The 21,500-nt window shown below is 38.0% G+C and overlaps 1 protein-coding gene across 1 annotated transcript in view; it reads right to left on the bottom strand.

Annotated features, from left to right (window-relative positions):
- Positions 1-3,390: 3,390 nt before the first annotated feature.
- The window catches only part of LOC121518077 (potassium voltage-gated channel subfamily A member 10), a 28,018-nt gene continuing 9,908 nt past the window's right edge, over positions 3,391-21,500 (bottom strand). The window contains exon 2 of the mRNA XM_041800275.1: positions 3,391-8,393. Within this exon, the coding sequence (XP_041656209.1) occupies positions 6,470-8,215 (1,746 nt within the window). The 5' untranslated portion in view covers positions 8,216-8,393 and the 3' untranslated portion in view covers positions 3,391-6,469. The remainder of the gene's footprint in view (positions 8,394-21,500) is intronic.

Here is a 21,500-nt window from a genome sequence, read left to right on the forward strand (position 1 = left end):
GCTGTAACCTATTTCCACACCTCCCTGAAACCTATCTTTGCAGCTGAGAGTCCACTAGAAGACACCAGGTAGCTCCTGAACTTTGCCCTTAGTCTTACTCATCCGTCCTTTCTCTCCTTTCATCAGCAGCTCTGTTTTCACTCTTTGACCATAGATGTTCCACATTTCCTAATCTAGGTTAAAGTCTCCATCCTTACCTTGTTTATGGTATCAACAGTGCAGAAGTTAGAAAACAAGTCAGTTAAATGTCACCTGTTCTAGTCAGCTGCATTTTGAGTTTTTAATGTTGGATACACTGTGTCTGTGTTATTGTTCAAACCCTGAATAATAACAACACAACAGTTGGGATGTGACACAAAATGAAATTCAGCTCTAAAGTTAACTGAGAATGTCAATCTGCATTGCTAATGAGAAATTCTTGGTTTTGCAATCACCAAACAACTAGTAAGTTAAAGCTGCTCTTTGATTTTTGAGCGAGGCTTTAATGCTGACAGGTAGCATTTGCCCTTGCTTAGGCCTTAAAAATTTGGATCTCATCTATGTGTCCATGTATATTTTTTAGCTTTTAAGAGCACAGTGACAATAAATGTGGAGAAGAGTGGGTGAGTGGTGCAGCAGTGGGTTGAGAGAGGGGCAGCTGCATTTAGGGCAGCCACAGGGACTCCTGTCATTGTTAATTTATCAAGCGCTTGTGTAGACATGAGCTTTAGTGCATTTGAACCAAATCATATGATTTTAAAAGCACTAGAGTTTGCGTGCAATTAATGAAATCATGCATGAAACGGAATCATGAAAATAACTTATTTCCTCTAAATAAAGGATTTAATATAATAACATGGTTACTTTATACATCCCATGTATCTTGTATGCCAGCAACAGAAAAAATAGAGAAGCAGAAAACAGAAGAACCCTGCTTTCAAATCAGATTGTCTTTTTAGGTCTATAATCACTTTTCCCTAAACACAAGGGTAGATGCATATCCTCCCTACACAACATGTAATCATTATGACTATAGTATAATTAACAAAATATTTAGTTAGTGGACATGCTTTTCACACTGCATTACACCACAGAAATACATATTGTCTAACATATTTCGTTTTATATATATTAATCACAACTAGGTCATTATTTCTGGTATACTTACCATACTTTACAGGAGAAACTTGTCAACAAGGTGTTGAGGTGACCACACAGAGAAGGGTATCAGGTGAAGTTGGTGGGCATTAATAGCTAAGCGGCTGCTCCACATCAAACAGACACTGGCATCCTGTTGTTGTCTGGAACACTTCCAGGTGTACGGTCCTTGCAATGTGACACATCTTGTTGACGTGACCTCTATTTGCTGTGTGTGTCAGTGAGAGCATGTGTGACGCTAACGTAACAGTGAAAGCAGAGCCTGGTGACTGAAAGTAGTGACGAAAACGTCCCTGAAGGAAAACACTGACTGTGATAAGGAGAAAAAAAAACCCAAAACAAATACACCTACTCTCCTGTATTACTAAAAGAGGGCCAATCAGACTACAATGGCCAAGTGAGGACACATGGTTCAAGTCATCTAGAACAGTGAAAGAACAACAAAAAAACAAAAAAACAAACAAACAAACAAACAAACAAAAAACCAAAACCAAAACAAAAAAAGGTTGAAATAACCACATAGCTAACATTACAGACTAAGCAACATTTCATAAGTAAAACAGATTTTTGAAAAGAGGTCAGAAGTCTAACCTGGAATTAAATTATGTATAGACCTGTTTAAGAAGTTGTTATGCTATCAGTGGATTGCTTTAGCTTTGTTATTTTTGGCTAAGGCTACATAACATAGCTACACCAGCTATGTAATTATTGTTACTATGTAAGGCAATGTAACTATATTAGCTTCATCTTTATGTAAGCTTAAGCAGATGTACCTTTTGCTAATGTATCTACCTTAGATAACTTCTCTTTGTTTCTCTTTTAATTTCTCTCATTTTTAATTTTGGTCCTCTCTATGTCCTCTATAGCAATGGGTGAATTTGCCAAAATGTTGAAGTATCCCTTTAAGTGTTTGGATTCTGCTGATGTTGTTTGCATGTCAAGTTCTGTCTTCTTGTCTTTTGTTTGGGTTTATTGCTTTGTTCCTCTGTTAGCTTCTGCATATGTCAAGGCAATTTGTAACCCAAGTTTTTAAAAGTGCTTTACAATCAAAGTTATTATTATTATTATAAGTAGGTCTTTGCTATGTTGCTAACATAACTGCATTAGCATTAGCAAACATAGCATAGGCTTTGTCACCACTAGCTTTACACTTTACACTTTTTATACTTTGGCAATTCTCATTTACTTGCATAATGGGTTTATGAGAATTGCCAAAGTATAAAAAGTGTAAAGTCTTCAGCTTCAAACCAATGTAGCTTTGTTAGCTTTAGCATTAACTATGTTAAAGTGTTTTCATAAAGGTTTAGCTTATTTTCCTTTATTAAACAGTTTGTAATCAGGTTGTGCAGGTCAGGTTTATTACTTTTAACTTTTGGTATCCGACCCTTTCTTTAACCCTAATTTTGCAACTTGACTTGTTAAGTTAGCTTAAAGACCCTGTAAAGTGAAATCCAAAGTTTTTGTCTTAATGCACTAGATACGTTGGAATATGGTTGCTGTAAACATGTGAAAACACTGCGATCTACATGTGCCCCGATAATAAGGTCAACATTGAGATTGTCACATTTTTAAAATCTGAGAGGACTGTATTTCTCCTGAGTGGGCGTGGCCTCAGCTCATTCAACAGACACACCCACATCATCCTGGAGCAGATTTTACTTACTCATTTTTGATTATTTTGAAGCTTAATTTTATAAACTTGGAGATGTTTTATTTGAGTGAAATTTGACCTGGGGGTTCATAACACTGTGAACTGTCATACAAAAAACCTAAACACAGATCTATTTTCATTTTACAGGCTCTTCAAAGACAACAAATCTTTTGACTAAAAGTAACTACTAAAATGTAAAACCTTTTCATTGAATAAAAATGGACTAAAACTAGAGTGAAAATGGCTAAAATGTGACTTAAACTAAAGAACATTTAAACCTGAAGACTAAGACTAAATTTAAAATAGCTGCCAAAATTAACACTGATTCAAGTGTGGTTTTATTTATTTTTATATTTGGCAACCATTAACAAGAGAGGACTTGCAGGACCATTTATCAGTCAAGAAGGGGACCTCCTTACTCTGCAGTTCAACTGTCCAAGTACCGCTTCTTAACACTTTTACCACCACTGAGAAGCCTCTCTGTCTCTCTCTCGCACATGCACACCCTTAAATGCATACACAAACCCCATTAGAAAATGTAAAACAGGAGCCAAAATGATTTAAAATACCAGAATATATTGCATACATCACAGTAAATTCAATACTGAAATGTTATCATACATATAAATATAAATACAGTGAAATATAAATACAGTGTAGTGGTCTTGTTGGTGTCATTAACTCTGACCTGCTGCAGCTATGATAATGCAAGACCACATCAGGCAAAACTACCTCTGAATTCATTTTGCAGTTGTGACTTTGCAGATGAAGGACTGACAAAATAAAAAAAAAAGAAAGACAACGTACCATATTATCAATGTCACATGAGGCTGATTTCACACTCAGACAACACATCTTCATTAAATCATGCACTTCCCAGGAGTTCAGACACAGCTCTAAAGCTATCATGAGATAACATTTTATCTCTTGATACAAATACTGCCTTCAGAGCATAACACTGATACAGTAACATTTATGATTACACCTTAATAGTATGAAGGATCATGAGACCGAGTGTCTCCTGGGTCTATAACAGTTCCCTTTATTCAGATGATTGATAACTCTTTGGCATCTTTTATCTTCCTTTATTTCTCAGTTTATTTTATTTAATGCCACAGAAAAGTTCAGCCTCCCAATTGGACAACGTGTTCAAAATGATATTTTTGATAAAAATATGATATTTGTAAATAAAATCAAAAACTTTAAAGGATAGATCTTTACCCAGAAGGACTTACGGCTCTGACTGGAAGTGCCTTTAAAACTTTGCAGAGGTTAAACCTCTAGTCAAAGCATGTCTTTTCTGGGAAATAGGAGTAGTTTCATTTCTACACTTTCAGTCAAACAGAATCAAAACTATTAATCATATATAGATGATTAATAAAGGTATAATGGAAAAGTATGCATGGAAAATTCAACATTATGTCATCATATAAGGCACTCCGTTGTTGTACATTTTGTGGAGCCTGACTGCTAACAACAGTGAAGAATTCTAACCAACAAAATGAATAAATGCAACAGTATCATGAAACATTCTAAAATAACTAATACAGGAAAGCTGTGATCTATTCACTATTCACAAGTTACTCATTCACAACAATCGCAGGAATTCTGAGTTTGCTCTTTTGTTATTTGTTAATGCTATTTTGTACAGTCTTGGTCTTATTTGCATCAAATTGGCTATTTTCCCACTAGATGTTTTGCACAGATGCCCGTGGTGATGGCTTTAAGAGGCCACATCATTTGTTTTACAGGTCAAGTTTTTTTTAAAGATGACATAAAGTCACCCTCATAAAGTGAATTGGGTTTTATTTGCATGTACAATGGCCATTTTTCAGATCTGAATTAAGAAAAAACCTCTGAAGGTCAGTTGACATTAATAATCCTTTAAAGGTTATAGGTTGTGTCATTCAAATTTTCTTTGAACCTAGTTTTATGTTTGACTTGTTTGACTATTTCATTGTCCCATGTTTAACAGCCAGCGCTGGGCTTGTCCATAATTTGTTCATTGTTAATAATCAGCATTTATTTCCTAATAATAAAAATTTAATGGGACATTAATTTGAAAAACAATTATCAAAACCGTAAACTTTGGTTGAACTGGAGACATACCAGAAAGGAGTCACAAGTCGGACTTTAACCTGGGCTGCTGAGATGCCCGCGTACATGGTTGTGCCTTAACCACTATTCCTACTGTGCCCCATTCAGTCTATTATTGTATTCTAAAGCAAAAAGTTGTCACACAACTGAAAAATGTAATTCCAGCCATTGAGAGGAGAGAAAGAAAGTCTGTGAAAGTTGTTAAATCTTCTTGCCACATTAGCTATGTTTACATGGACCACTTGTAATTGGAATAAATGCCTGATTGGAATAAAAATGCTTCATATAAACACTTCATTTGGAGTAAAATCCTCAGATTCGGCTCATTCAGAATGAAATTTCATCAGATTGAGGGGGTGGTTTATGTCGATAGTCGTTCAGATCAGCAGCCATGAAAAACTTGATCTGATCAAGATCTGATCTGTTTGGGGCTAGTTTTGCCTTGCGGCACATGTCTGCCCCATGGTCAGACCAGACAGAAACATGGCGGGAGCAAAACAAAACTAGTCTGTTGCAGAGTCAGATTTTCTTCTTGAAACTTTTAAAGAGCACCAAATTGTTGATCAGAGAATATAAGGTCCAGACATTAAATAGTAAAACAATCAAATATTTCTCGTGAGTAGGAGTTGAAAAAACAAGTGCGTGCCTGTGGTTTATTTACAACAAAAACGAAGAAGAATTTCTTCATTGGGCATTGGAAAGTCATTTTTTGCTATTGTTGTGGTGATTTAAGACAATGTCTGAGCATTTACAAAGGACAAAATGCTCCAAAATTGAGGATTCTGCTTGTGGAGTGTGTGCAGTCGTAAGACTAAAATATCAAACATCCAACGTGTCAGGAGTGACTGGTCAGGCTATAGTCGGGTAGTTGTCAGCTGTGTCCCCCGGAAGGTCAAACAGCACACAATCCGACTAAAAGTTAGCGCAATTTCCAAGTGAGCCGTCTGAATCAGGTGAAATTTGCACCATCTCAAAAAACTCATTCTGACATTTCAGTGTTTCTTTCTGTTTCGATTACACTTGTTAATGTTAACGTTAACTTGTTAATAATTTACTGATTAAATGCTATTGGATTTAATGTCTATTTTAAGAAGATTTACATGGTTATCTTTTCAATTAACAGTTCCCAGTTGGAAGAAACAATGTCAAAGTTTTGTTATGGTGTAATACATAAAGGTGAGGGTAATGTGCAAAAATGTTTAGAGCAGGAAAAATAGCCGAGCCAATACAAATAAAAACCCTTGAAACATACATACTGTTGAAATTGAACATGTACATTTTTTGTTTTTATGCAGCTATGGAGGAGTTCTAACACAAAGTAAACTATGTTAACATCACGTCTTGAGCATGACATAAATGAATCCTTCTGTGTTTGTGCTATTTTTAGTGTCAGTTTCATGTTAGACAAAAATAAGTTAAGTACAGTAGAGTCCTGCGTATCCTTAAAAACAGTTTTTCACTTGGTAAAAAGAATTGAAATTATGGATTCTTTTATTTGAGGGAAATTGTGTCATTTAAATTCATCCCACTCAAACAAAATTTGTTTTCTGCAACTAAAAACAGACAAATTCTCCTGTGCCAAAGTTATTTCCCTTTGTCAATCAGCCAGATGCCATTGGCTTTATTGAGTGAAGTGTTGCTATCTGTGGTGGCTTCTGTCTCAGTCTTCATGGCTTGCTCAAGTGCATCTGCCAGAGGTAATTTGTCTTCTGCTTCTGTCTCTCTGTGGTAGAAGTAGTTGAAGTTGGAGACAATGACAGGAACAGGCAAAGCAATAGTCAACACGCCTGCGATGGCACACAAGGTACCCACCATTTTACCCCCTACAGTGATAGGACACATGTCTCCGTAGCCAACTGTGGTCATTGTTACCACAGCCCACCAGAATCCATCAGGTATGCTTACAAACTGTGTGTTTGGCTCATCTACTTCAGCAAAGTAGATAGCACTGGAAAAGAGGATGACTCCGATAAAGAGGAAGAAGATGAGCAAGCCAAGCTCACGCATACTGGCCTTCAGAGTCTGTCCCAGGATCTGCAGCCCCTTTGAGTGACGTGAGAGTTTGAATATACGGAACACCCTCACTAGGCGAATGATGCGCAGAATAGCCAAAGACATGTTCTGTCCTGTGCTCTCCTCTGGTGTTGTGACCATTTCTGTAACTACAGTCACAAAATAAGGGATGATGGAAATAACATCAATGATGTTCATGAGATTGTGGAAAAACTCCCTTTTGCTTGGACAGACTAAAAACCTGACACACAGCTCAAAGAAGAACCATGCAATGCATGCAGACTCGATGATGAAGAAAGGGTCAGAGAAAGTGGTGGCCTTTGCAGCAGAAGGAGCCACAGAGGTATAAAGTCTGGACTGGTTGAAAGGCAGTATCGCTGTGGGCACGATTGGGTCACTGTCATCGCGAAATTCTGGCAGTGTTTCCATGCAGAAAATAATTATGGATATGACAATAACAAAAACAGACACCAGAGCTACACCTCGGGCTGCATTTGAACTCTCGGGGTACTCAAACAGCAGCCAGAATTGCCTGTACACATCATTTTTAGGTAGAGGGATCTCAACATCCTTTATAAAACCTTCATCTTCTCTGAACTGCTCCATGGCTTCATTGCCAAGCTCGTAGAAGACGATTTCATCTGCAAACACATCCAGGGGAACATTTGCTGGACGTCGAATCTTACCGCCTGACTGGTAGTAATACAAGATTCCATCAAAGCTGGGTCGGTTCCGATCAAAGAAGTACTCATTCCTCATTGGATCAAAGTAGTCCATCCTCTTTAGAGGATCTCCTAGCAGGGTGTCGGGGAATTGGTCCAACGTTTTGAGCTGGGTCTCAAAACGAAGACCAGCGATATTGATGATAACTTTCTGGTCTCCATCATCTAGACCTCTTTTATCTACAAACAGATCCTCGCAGCACTCCTTGGTAAGCCGGTTGAAGATTGTCTCACTTTCCTTGGTTCCTTCACTGCTAAGCAGTAGTTTCCAGTTGGAGATCATACTGGCGCAGCTACTGCGCCCCTGTCTTCTTGGAGTGGGCATGGTTGGAGACTGTGGTACATGCAATGACTGTGCTTGTGGGATGGGTGAAGATGAGGTAGATTCCCACATGTGGGAAGAAACTGGACTGTGGTGAGAGGGTGGAGAAGAAAGTTGAGGAACGTGCAAATTGTAGTTGCTGCCGGGGCTGTTGAGCACCTGAGGAATGTCCGCTGTAAGAGCTGTGGTCTCATCGGCGTAGGTGTCTGCCTCGTCCTCCAGGCTTCCGTCGAGATCTCCAAGGGTCTCAAAGTCTACCAGGGCCACCTCCATGGCTGCAGTTCAGCCAGTGGTAAGCTTTGGGACCCCAGGATAACACAGTTGCTCACACAGGGGTGGATGGATGAGATGCTCTGTCGCCAGAATCAGCAATGGAGGACAAGGGCAAAAAGTCTTCAGCAGCACTTAGAGTGGCTGGTTAGCTCTCATTTTGCCTTGTCTCCTCCAACACCTGAAGAGACACAGAGAAGAAGGGTCAGTGTGCTGGTGTCAACAGATGTGGATCTGATCTGTGGCTACTGCCATGAGGGAAGAGGGTAAGAGGTTGGAAAGCACATGTTTGTCACAACTGTTTTCTTAGAAACCTCTGGCAACTGTTAGACAAAGATAAGCTAAAAAGTCAAGGCAGTTTCAAAAAGAGACTTTTTTGCAAGAAAAGCCAAATATTTTTTTGGGTGCATATCTTAAAATTATTATTATTCATTTTTAACAGAAGCAGGTGTGCATCCCTATGTATCAGTAACATTGCATGATTTCAAATAATTACAATTAACAGTGCTACACAAAAAAATTACAAACCTGCAGAATTAGCTATTCTAAGTTCCTAAAAGCCTTCTCCAGTCTGAAATGATCCCTCTCTAGGTGTGTTCAGGGTAACTGGGTCTGTGCGTATTTTAGTGCATAATTAACTTGCTGTACCGTGATCGCACAAGTATAGCTTCCTCAAGGTGAAGCTGCTCTGTGCCACATAATTATTCTTACAGGCTTCTGTGTCTGCACTTAGTTAATCACAACTTAAAATGTAACATTTAATAACTGCTTTCAAAGTTGCACCTGTGTGAGTGTCTGACAGCACATCTGTGCGTGTTTTACACATGTGTATGCCTTTGATGTAGTCCTGAGGCCTGCAGATGTTTAATTAAAGATGCCAGACATGAGTCACTACCTAAACCCAATTCCAGTGATACCAGTTCTGCTTAGAGAGAGGGGACAATGAGAGAGGAAGAGAGGAGGAACGACTAAACGAAGGAGGAGGAAGACATAAAAATTGTTGGGAAGACAGATGTGGGTGGATTCGTGGGGTGGGCTGAAGACAAACTGCAACTGAAGGAAAGTGTCAAAGAGAGAGAGTGGGAGTTGGTAGGTGGGTGGATGAAGCGACAGACTAGTGGGAGCCATGAGGGGTGTTTTCCCAAAATGAGAAGAACAGATGATGAGGAAGGGAAAAGAAACAAAAGCTGTGTTCGACTATGAGGGTTAAATGTTATTTTAAAACTGGGGAAGATGCCCAGGACTAAAATCTAGGACTGTTACACTGGACACCAAGCAGACAAAGATAATAGAAACTGAGTCAAACTCTTAAAAAGCCACTTGATCAAAGTAATTCAATTTTGACTCTAGCAAGTGAGGTACAATCCACTCTCATACACTCTCAATAGATTCTCCATTAGTACCTCTAAACTTGCCAATGATACTGTTTCACAGTCCTGATTCTTAATGTTCTTCCAATCATTCACTGTGCCATCAATATTCAGTTCTGCGTGATGCAAATGAAAGAAGTGCTAACCTTTACATGTATGTCAAGAGTAATGGAAAGACATACAGTATGTCTGCTCTGACTCTCCAAATTAACAAACAGTTTCTAAAACACATCAAGACAATGGCACTGATACAGCACTTTGCCTTTGATTACAGATGTGCTGACATTTATACATCTAGAGGTTTCAGCTTTCTCTGAAAGGAAAGTGAAACCTGGCTAAGGATGTTTGAGATGTGGTCTCCTGGTAAGGAATTGATTTCAAAGACTTGAGGGTAAACTTTCATACCATTTTGTAAAATTCTAATATTGATACATATTTTAATACAATAACAACAAAAATATAAGTCTTTTTTGCCCCAGTGTTAGGTATCCTTTGGGTTGTCTGACATTCATCAGTCTCAGGCCTTGTACCAGGATGAAGTGATTAAGTAGGCAGGGGAAACAGTTAAAGGGCTAGCTCTTCATATTGTAATACAGTAGGTTATGATTAGTGCTGCATAAGTAATCAGGGATTTTCTTTAAACTGCATGCACATTTGATTTCCTTGAAGCCTATTATCAAAGCCAAGAATAGGTTAATAATCAGCAACAACTTTATTTTTATGCAGAATTATTATTTTCTCCAATTGTAGGACTTTAATAAAAAGTCAGACTCAGGGTAAAAGTGGCCAAAAATGGAAGCTATACATAAATACCAATAAAAATATTTTACATCAATAAACTATTTTGCATGTTTCTTTAAATCAAGTTCAAACCTGTTCATAAATATCAAAAATGATTTAAAAAAAAATTAAGCATTTAAATGCAAGTTTAAGTGCAAAAATCCCCGATTTTTATAATCTAGAAACACCCATACAAACAAAAAACATTTTTACATGCACATTGGATTTCCATTAAGGGCACTTCACAGCCCTGAATAAACAAATAATGAGCAACAACTTTGTTTTTATTCTTTTTTAGTTGTAAGATTTTAATAAATTGTTTCAATATTTAGGACACTAGGAAAAAAGCATGTAACTTCCTCTCATGCCAAATATGGAAAAATGGCTGACGTTTGGTGATGTACAGGAAAAACTGCAGCAATGACTCCAGAATGAGAGCTTAATACCATCAATCATGTTTTGTTGTTATTTTACTGGGATTGCTCGGGGATCAAAAATTGTGTTCTTATGGGTTTCAATGGGGCATTTCTGGTCACAAACACCCTAAGTGTATAACAAATGTACAGACCTTAATATTGACCTGTTACAGGTGCTGATATCAAACTTTCAAAATTATATTACAAAGCAAAATTACCCTCTAAATGTGTGTTGTTAGCATTAACACAGTCAAAGCAATAACAAAATAACCCAAAAGACGACCAAAAAGATGCAAAATGTTTAATAGACCAGCTATAGGTTAAGGAATTTTTATTAAATTTTTCACAAACTCATTTCACTTTGAGGGCAAACTGATTCAATTTTGGATGCCATAGGTTGCTGCGTCCTGCCATAGGTTGCAGCGACTTGCCATAGGTCACTTCCTGCCATAGGTCTTGGTGTCCTGCCAAAGGTCACTATATCCTGGCATAGGTCACTGCGACCTGCCATAGGTCCCTACATCCTGCCAGAGATCACTGCCTCCTACTATAGGTCACTGCAACCTGCCATAGCTCTTGGAGTCCTGCCATAGGTCACTACATCCTGCCATAGGTCACTGCATCCTTCCATAAGTCACTGCAATCTGCCATAGGTCACTGCAACCTGCCATAGGTCCCTACATCTTGCCATAGGTCACTGCGACCTGCCATAGGTCACTGCAACCTGCCATAGGTCCCTACATCCTGCCATAGGTCCTACCTCCTGCCATAGGTTACTGCGTCCTGCCATAGGTCACTGCGACCTGCCATAGGTCAACCCCACATACTGTGAGGTCTCAGTGACCTAAACTCATTTTATAGCTTCTTTGGTGCTATACTTGACCCCCCGTTGCACTTTGACTGACTGATAGTTTAATACCTCATACCTTACAGAGACATTTAACTGCCAGGTAGTAGTTCTAGTTTAAACCTGCAAAATATTACAAGCAAATTCCTACAAACTGTTCAAACCAATCCATCAAAACTATTTGTGCAGTTAAGACAGAGCTCTCTCTATTTCATTCACAGCAGCTCATCTTCAAAAAAAATATATTCATCATTAACATTAGAGGGATCCATTCATTAAGCAATACAAATTTTGACAACCTTAGTTCAAAATCTGTTTCCTGAATCCCCTCTGTTCTTGTTACAAAAAAATAACAGGACCGTTAGTGTTAACTGCCTACACAAGCACAGAGAAACAAAAATATCACACATTACCTTCCTGAAGTGTGTAGCATGTACCATAAAAAGCATAAACAGGAGAAAATAGCCCATCCCATGTGCTGCCACTGCTTAAGCTTTCTATTGCATCAGAATGATTAATCTATCATAGGCTCCAGGGGGTAACCTTATGCTGGAGTAGAAACTAGAGCTGGGACAAAGGCCACATGCACACACAAACACAAGCAAACGTGCACAAGGCTACAGAAAAACAAAGAAAAAACAGTAATTTTGTTTCTCTGATATCTGTCTGTGCTGTAATGTTTGTGTCCGAGCCGTATGCTGTGTCACTTGTGTGTCTCTGATCTGTGTGATGTGCTCAATGCCTTGCAGAGTGGTACAGTGTGATAGGATCCTCCGATCTCTCTATGCTTGGTTCCCTCTCTCTTTCTCTCCCTCTCTCCCATACACAGGCCGTATCTATATGACTCTTATTTACAGTATCACAATAAATAAACGATGGCTTACAACTCCATTAACACACATCAACATGTAAGAGTAGGAAGAATGATACAAAATTGACTTGAGAAACTAAAACTTCCAACTTTCACTTTCAGAACATACCTCCATCTATTCTCTTACTTGACCTCTTTCCAAGCTGCACATTATAAAAACATGCATTTTTAATGAGGTTCAGACTATTATACTTCAGCACTAACGCAGGGAAAAAAGGAGAAAGTGAATATCTAAAGGGGTCAACGATACTTGCCAGCCGCAGATGCCACAGTTGATCTTATGTCAGATTCCACAGAGCACTACTCAGAGTCACTTGACCATACCTCTATGTCCACACGCTGTAAAACATATTTGAACCCACAGGCATGTAAGGAAGCTGCCTCCCTTCTCACATATAACTGGAGCGTGTGCAGACAACTTTTCAGGATACCCATGTCATCACTGTACAGTCAGCAGGTCTTGTTCTATTTACATAATCATTTGTGTGATACTGAGAAAACTGAATTATGTTTTTTTGTAGTTTCAGGGTATCCACTCTTTTACAGAGATCATTTTCCAAGACATCTCCAAGACTTTCTCAGGTCATTTTCAGTGACAGTTCCGCTGGCGTAAGAGGAACGTGTCATGCCCGTACACCGATATGATGCTTTTTGTGGAAGTCTGATTCAAAAAATGGACAATGCTTTAAATGATCACAAGTAATCACAGAATGATTGAAATGCACCAGCAGCTGTATTAATCTGTCACAACAGACAACAGTTTCATATATCCTTTGCATGGAATACTTTTCAAATCTGCGGTGTTTTAATAAACCATGTTTAAAAAAATGTGAAGGGTGATTGGATGGATGTTATATCTGCCCATAATTACAGGCCAATCAGAACAATAAAACACATGATATAGGAGGTGTAGTCCTTAGCTATCGCCCTGTTCTGCTCAAATGATGCTGATTGGTCCAGTCATTTTTCAGACCAGGAACAATCATTGAAGCTTGGAGTAGGGCTGGGCGATTAATTGGAATTGTAATATGTCCTACAAAAGGTGCAAGGTTTTTTAACCTGGAATGTGTGTCAAAATACCAGTGTATTTATTATTTCTATTTTATTTTATTGTTTTTGCAGCAGAGATTTTATTCTCTACACTAGTGGTTCACCAGTGCTCAAGAGACACCTAACATAAAGCCAAAATTTCAAGGTACACCATCTTCATATCCAAGAAAAATAAACTCTTTTAAACTTGTTATAGTGTCTTTAGTAAATATGTAGTTATAGTACTAATGTATACCAATGTATGGTTGCACAAATTCCCAAGGCACACCTAAATTTGCCTCAAGCCACATCAGTGTTCCTTGCCACACCAACTGAGAACCACTGCAAAAAAAAGAAAAAACATGATAGGGAACTTTAATAAAAGTCAAACAATAAATTGTAATTGCAGTATTGGGAAGAAGAAATTGCATTTAGATTATTTTCCCAAATTGTTCAGCCCTTGCTGAAAGCTTTGTAAGCCAGATTCGGCTGAAGACAGACATGGAATCCGGACAAACCATTGGCTTTGCAATGTTACAGATATAGAGCACTTTATTTTATTAGTATAAATACATTACAATAAAGGTTTGGGCCTTTATAACATAATTTTTCAATTTACTTTCTATAAAATTGCCTCTTGCTGATGTCCATCAGATGTCTTCATGTATTAGAATACTCCTCAAGCCGCACTGTTAGTTTGATTTTCTGTTGGTAATTTGGGCCCTATGCTTAAAAACAAATGTAAAAAAAAAAACCACTATCATCATTTTTCATAGTTTAAATCCAAATCTTAAAGGGATATTTTGGTATTTTTGAAGTTTGTTGTATAAGTTACTTGGTGATAATAGCACCTATAACCTTAAGTAATTTTAGTGTGCATTGCCCCTTTAATTATGATGCGCTTAGACAAGCTAGGCTATACAGCATAGCAGACAGGTACATTTGCTGTGTGTAATTTTGAGCGTTTAGGGCAAATCTGGGCTAAAAATTCTGGCTTAAATGTACGCTACATCAAAAAACATTTTAAGCATTTTATTTTTCTCCCAGAAAGCCTCTGTGTTTGGCATTGATTCATTATGAAAGCTTTGGGCTAATAGCTATGTGATCTTCCTTCTTAGTGTATCTGAATGACTGTTTGGGTCTGTGGACGTCACCAGAGAAAATTTGAAATTAAACTAAACACTAAATGACGGTTTTGACTTGAGTGATGATGATCTGCTGTATACTGGGGAAACAAAGAGATGACCCAGAGTACACAGAGGAACTTCTACAGATGGAAACTCAGCAGAAAGAAAGAGGGGAGAGAAACTTTAGTGGAGACTGGTAAGCAGGAGAGTTCCCAAATTACCTGCAGGAATAGGTGTGCCAACTGTGAGCCCATGTCCAGAGCTACTGTTTTAATGATTGGGACTTAGTTCAAACACTTCTTCAGGACATTTCTGATTGAGGATAGGGTCTCACAGATGCCTGCAGCCTGCATCACTCCCCATTCAGAGTTGTTTGCCCAACTGAATGCAGGTGTTTTATGGACCTTCCTCAATTTCCAAAGATAAGATGGAATAAATTACTCTGACTAGAAGAGCTGAATGGAAATTTGTCATCCAAGTAAGTTTAGGGCTGTAGCTTTACTGCTATAATTTTTAGCATGTCTGTGTCAAGTTGCATGCCACACTGTTGCTCAAATTGTCCTTGATACCTCTCAGAAGACTTTTTGGGTGTCCCGGGTTGGAACTGGTGCCATGAAAAATCATAAGTATGTACAGATTTTCTATAAAATCCCTGTATTCTATTTACCAAGGAATTCAGATGTCAGAGCTGGGAATGACGCCACATCAGTGTTAAATGCATTCCATTTGGTTTCCACAAGCTCGCGAGAGCAAGTGACAGAGCCAAGAAACAACTGGGCCTTATTTAAACACACCCAAAAGGAAATGTTTTTGGATGTGATGAGACACCTGCTCCATGATCCCTGATTAAGTAAGCTCTCTATGGAGCACTTCTCCATGCTCATATTAAACAAGATAATACAGGAGATGTGTCACACGCTGTTACAATCATTTACTTAGAAATCTGTTTAGTCAGCTGTAGACACTGGTCCATAAACATGTCTGAAGATGGGTTTATCTCCACACAGCCAGCATCACATGGCAGGTGGGCCATGTGATGCTTTGTTAAAGCTCCATAAAAAAGTGTGTGCCCTAAAACTTTGTAACCATGTCAAAAGGCACAGCTATAATGCTCCTCTTGTTGTGTCGTTGGCCTATCACAGCAAACGTGCACTGGTGTGCAGAGATGCAGAACTCATATGCAGTTATTTGGAGAAAAAAAAACTACCCTTTCCATGCAAATTGGCCTTATAGCATTAAGTATCTAATGACGAAGACAATAATAACATGGCATGAATGGAGTAAACATTAGTCTACTGTCTGCGAGAGCTGAAAAAAGTGCGTTGCAGTTTTTATGACACACAAACTCTCCAGAGATCAGGAGAAAATTTCACCTCTGTATGACATTAAAATAAATATTTAAATAACGTCGGCAAATAGTACTTGGCTGCTACTGAGCCATAATCAGGACTGAAATCAGTCTGAGGCTCCCAGCTGCTCTTTGTCCATGTGTAGGACCTTTACGTATGATAAGGACGTGGTTGTTTTTTCATACAGTTTCTGTCATTCAGAGGTAACTTTATAAGGGTGCTTCTTCAATTAACATATTATTATTGCCTTTTATTAGACACATTGACTGTTATTCTGAATATTTAGCAGGCAGTAATAGAAACCCAGCTTGAGCAGGTGGGAGCGAGATGAAGAAAAGAGCCTCATGCAGGGCTCTACTTCTTCTAATGGCTTCTAATTAGACAAGCTACAGTTGTCTTTATGAAGACAATGTCAGCTGTTGAAGTGGAAAACTGAGCTGAAATAACTAGTTTTTGTTTGGTGGAAGAGAACGTAGCCATTGGCCGAAGCACACACTGCAAAATAATGCCAAGCACAGAGGCATTTTAGGCAAAAAATAAAACACAGGCTAATGGCACTACTATCCCCACATACTTAATACAATCCAACTTCAAAAATACCAAAATACCCCCTTGATCATAATATGTCTTAAAATATTTAGTTTCAGCCTCTACAGTTGTAATATTATTCTGACATCATCTGACCTGCTAGTATTAGTGTGTGATCTGGCTTAAGTGTGTTTACAGCATGTAACATTTCTAAATACTCCTCCCTTAAACTACAGTCACAGTTTGACATAGTTGTTTTGAATTGTGAAGATCTAGAATCACAATTGCCCAGGGGCTGTCTGGCACCCACTACAGCATGTCCGGCAGGAACATGAAAAGAAATTGTCCTTCACTCAAGCTTGTTTAATGAACAAAGCAGAGTTACACAGAGGTGTCAAAAGTATTCACATTCATTACTCAGGTGGAAGTATAGATACTAGGGTTTAAAAAGACTTCTGTAGAAGTTGAAGTATCAAGTCAAACTTTTTACTCAAGTATAAAAGTACTGGTTTCAAAACTACTTTAAGTATAAAAGTAAAAGTAATGTAAAGGGAAAAAAATCCATTAAGGACAAAAGCTTAGGCTGCGCCACAGGGGCTAAATCCATTCTACTTTCCATTCCATTCTACCTTTCCATTCCATTCCACCTTTCCATTCCATTCCATTCTACCATTCCATTCTACTTTCCATTCTATTCTACCTTTCCATTCCATTCCATTCTACTGTTCCATTCTACTTTCCATTCCATTCCATTCTACCATTCCATTATACTTTCCATTCCATTCTACCATTTCATTCCATTCTACCATTCCATTCCATCATACATTCCATTCCATTCTACCATTTCATTCCATTCTACTATTCCATTCCATTCTACCATTCCATTCCATTGCATTCCATTCTACCATAGTGCACTACCCCACCTCCCCCCAAAAACATTTTTCTAAAGGCCATAATGACTATAATGTTACATTAAAATGTTAATGTTGAAAAATTTGGGATGCACCTGTTTCAGCAGTATTTATGCCCATTGAAAATGAACACATTTAATCACAATGCAAATACATTGAAGAACCATATACAGTATGTGTACTACCAACCTCCTCACTGGTGCTTGGGTGGGACATTTTGCTCCAGTTCTCTTGAGTCTCTGCCACGGACATCTTCGTACTAGGCTACATACGTCTGCTATTTCCTTGCTGGAGTGTGACGTGATTGTGTCATGTCTGAAGGTGCAATGAATCATGTACAAACCAATAGGGTGTCAGAATGGTATTATGTTTATACTTCTAATCCAACCACAATCAAATTCACTCTATCCGGATGGCGAAATTTATCTGGATAGGTGTTTGGGTTTTTTATTTGTGTTTTTTTGAACGATGCCAAGCTGGAATGAAAACAAGCAGAAATGAAATAGGAGTAACAAGGCTACTTTTAAAATGTAAGGAGTAGAAAGTACAGATAATTGCGTGAAAATGTAAGAATCAGAAGTAAAAAGTCGTCTGAAAAATAATTACTCCAGTAAAGTATAGATACCCAAAATTTCTACTTAAGTAAGGTAACGAAGTATTTGTACTTAGTTACTTGACACCTCTGGAGTTACATACTTCCTCCTTTTCCCTTTAAGTGTTGGTTACATGTGGTTCTACAGAGGAGATGCAAAGGAATATCTGTGATATACAACATCATCAATAGCGACTGTTACTAAAGAGAAACTTAAAATTGACTAAAGTCCTGAATAATGCCTTACAAATCCAAATCAAAAGTCTGTTAAATACAGCAATACTTAACAACTTCTAAAGCTATGTGAACGAGCTAAGCATGCTAATTAGCATGCTTTATCAATGTGCTACTAGAATGCTTTTGCAACAGATAACAGAGACAACATAAACTAATCTAAAACAACCTAAGTAAATGACTTACGCTTAGGTGCATGCACAGACAACACTGAAATTAGAAGTGAACAGGTGGTGAAGACCTCAGGAGCAGCCAGAAGCACATGGTAAGTTTCATTCTAAATATCCAGATTAAAGACGGTCCTGAATTAGCTGTCCATAACTACGCCTGCATTAAATGTCCACTAAGTGGCGCTGTTATGCCTGAACATAACTGAGCTTTATAAGCAAATAGCTGACCTTTTTAACAATAGTCCTGAACACAATTAAGCACTTTCAGATGACAGTGTCAACTGTTTTGGGGAACTCTGATATAAAATTAGGAAAATGTGATTTAAATCATTTTCTAACATTTTATCCTCGTCTCTCATTTCCTGTGCATTTTCATTGACTAAAAATTGGTCAACCATTTCCAGTTTTATACAGGATACCTTCATTTTACTTGTGTTGTGATTTATTAAATCTTAAGAGCTGCTCCTCACAAAAAGATTTTTAAAATAAGTTTTTTTTTTTTCAAGATTTCAGCTTCAGTAATATTGAGTTTCTTCCATGGGCAATCAACAGTGCTGTTGTATCCATCAAGTCCCTCAGGAAACAGATAACTACTTTAATAATAATAATATGCATGCTATTGTTATATTCTTTCATGTTATTATGTGGTCCATTATCGCACATATTATTGTACTCTTTAAATGCTAAATTGCACATTTGGGAAAAGATGCTGACTCTGGTAGATTATCCAGTTTAAATGATGTATACATTTCAAAACAGATATAGTAAATAGCTAACTTTCTAGCTTTGAACACACTGTTTTTTTTTTTTTCTTCAGTTGTTGTGATTTTGTTTTAATCTGGACTGCAGGTTCAGTGGAGTCTAAGTGGAAGGAGTATTAACTGAACAAACACATCTTAAAAAGGCAGATCTGTTTCTTCTCTTTTCGTGCAATTTTAATTTAAACTGTCAATCTATTTCCATACAACTGAGGTAAACAGTATTATGAGGTAAAGAGGAAAGGAGGCTGTTTGTTTGAGCATGGCTACAACTTAGAAACTGGAAAAACAGAGCATGATGAACAAAAACACAGTGAGCAGATGCTGAACAAATAAATGTGTTATCTGCATATAAACCGAATCACAAACTCTGCAGGGCACTTGCTATGAACACCAAATGCCTCTATGGTGACACTCTGACCTCGGCTTCTACTAGAACAGCCTTAAACAGAGGTGTCATTTGGGGCCCATGCCACCCTGTGGTGCTCTGACTATTCTTGCTTTGCTATTAATACACAGGGGGGAGAAACCATGAGGGAACAACTCCTGATACATCCATGCACTAATGCACAGAAACACAGCAGAGCAGTGCACAAAATATGTAGAAAAAAGTACAGTCAGATGATATGGTCTTGTATGCTGTGCTGAGCAACTACACTTTAGTAAGCTAACCGCTCTGACTTTACCACATGTGTGTAAACATGAACAGATGTTCAGGCAGATCGAGCTTAACTACAAGCCAATCCTCTGCTAGCTGGTCGACTAGAAGTGCATGTGGGTGTCCAGTGTAGCTCTGAGGACACAACGTCCAATATATACATTTAAATTTAAACAGTGTTCAATCATTGATTCATGTTTAGGTTATGACAACATATAAACTATGACTATGTCTGCACATGCTGAAAGCACACTGTTTCAAACTTAATGGCTTTAAACACTTAAAACCAATTTAATTCAAATAAAAAGCTATATGATATGAAAAAGTTTCGGGAAATTAAGTGGATCCCTTTGTATTTTACATCACTTTGAAGTGCAGGTGTTTCTGCTGTCAAAAAAAAATTATTGAAAAAGTAATATCTCTGAAACCTTATGAGCTCTCATGGTCTGTGAGTTTGATGTGTTTTCATCTTTGTGAGTCAATAGCAGGTCCACTTGAACAGATTCAGCTGCAGCAGATCCTGGTATAAAAAACTGGTAACTTAGGTTGGATTTCTTTGGTCAAATCTTAAAATCGAATTCTTAAAGCCACTTGCACTAATCAGACAGAAATGGAAAAAAAATATTGTTTTACTTATTTTTATTGCACTATCATAACCTCCCAAGACCCTTAGGACATTCTGGCTCTCCTACAACATACAACAATTTCTACTTTTAGAATTTTTGAGAAATTGTATGGAGTAAATAAAGAGTACATAATTCACTTGAAATAACTGTGAGAATATGCTGTGAAATTTTCAGGAATTTTTTTAATGATGCTTTTAGTATTTGCATGATGTCGATTTTTTTTATTTTGGGGTGTTTAAATTGCGTTTTGAATTTTCAGTCATTTGTTTGCTAAATTGGAAAGTCAAATTTTTTGCGAGTGATTTTTTTTGGGGGGGGGGGTGCTTAGAATTTTTAGGTCAGTATTAATTCCTGTTCTATGACAAGGCTGAGCTTTAAATTATCAGGTCCAAATGATCCAAAATACATAGGAGAAACTAATAATTGCTTCCCAAACAAAAGCTCAGGTCTCGGGGGGATAAGATATATTACACTACTACTATGCTTAACTATGCTGAATACATACTTAATTTCCTGCAATATTGGTCAATTTGTCTTTGTTTTTACCTCTGATGCATGTATTTATGTGCATGCATCCAGCAGCATCACCGTATGACACTTTTTCATCACAAACTGAATCCCAAATTCCTCCACACTTTCATGATTATTCATCATCACATGAATAAATCTGTGACAGATGTTTGCAGCTGAGCACAGTCTGAGTATCTGTAAAATGCTCTCACACTCACACACACATCAAGGCGTTACTGTTAACTTTTCCTTACAGGCCGCACTCCCACTTTGACTAACGGTGCCAGCACAGTATGGCTGACCTTGTGTGTGGGACCTTTGGTCTTCCTCCTGTGCTGGCTGGTGTGGGGTTTCTGGCTGTGTGAGGGCATTGGTTGGGAGAGCTGGTATTTTTGGAGCGGAGTTTTGACCCTATTAAGCAGATTAATACAGGCTGGGGAGCTCAGTGCTATAAGCCGAGGGATCTCTCCTGTCAGATCAACACTGATACTAGTGAGCCATCACAGATAGGC

This window comes from Cheilinus undulatus, linkage group 11 (assembly GCF_018320785.1).
Source record: "Cheilinus undulatus linkage group 11, ASM1832078v1, whole genome shotgun sequence".
NCBI classification, from domain to species: domain Eukaryota; kingdom Metazoa; phylum Chordata; class Actinopteri; order Labriformes; family Labridae; genus Cheilinus; species Cheilinus undulatus.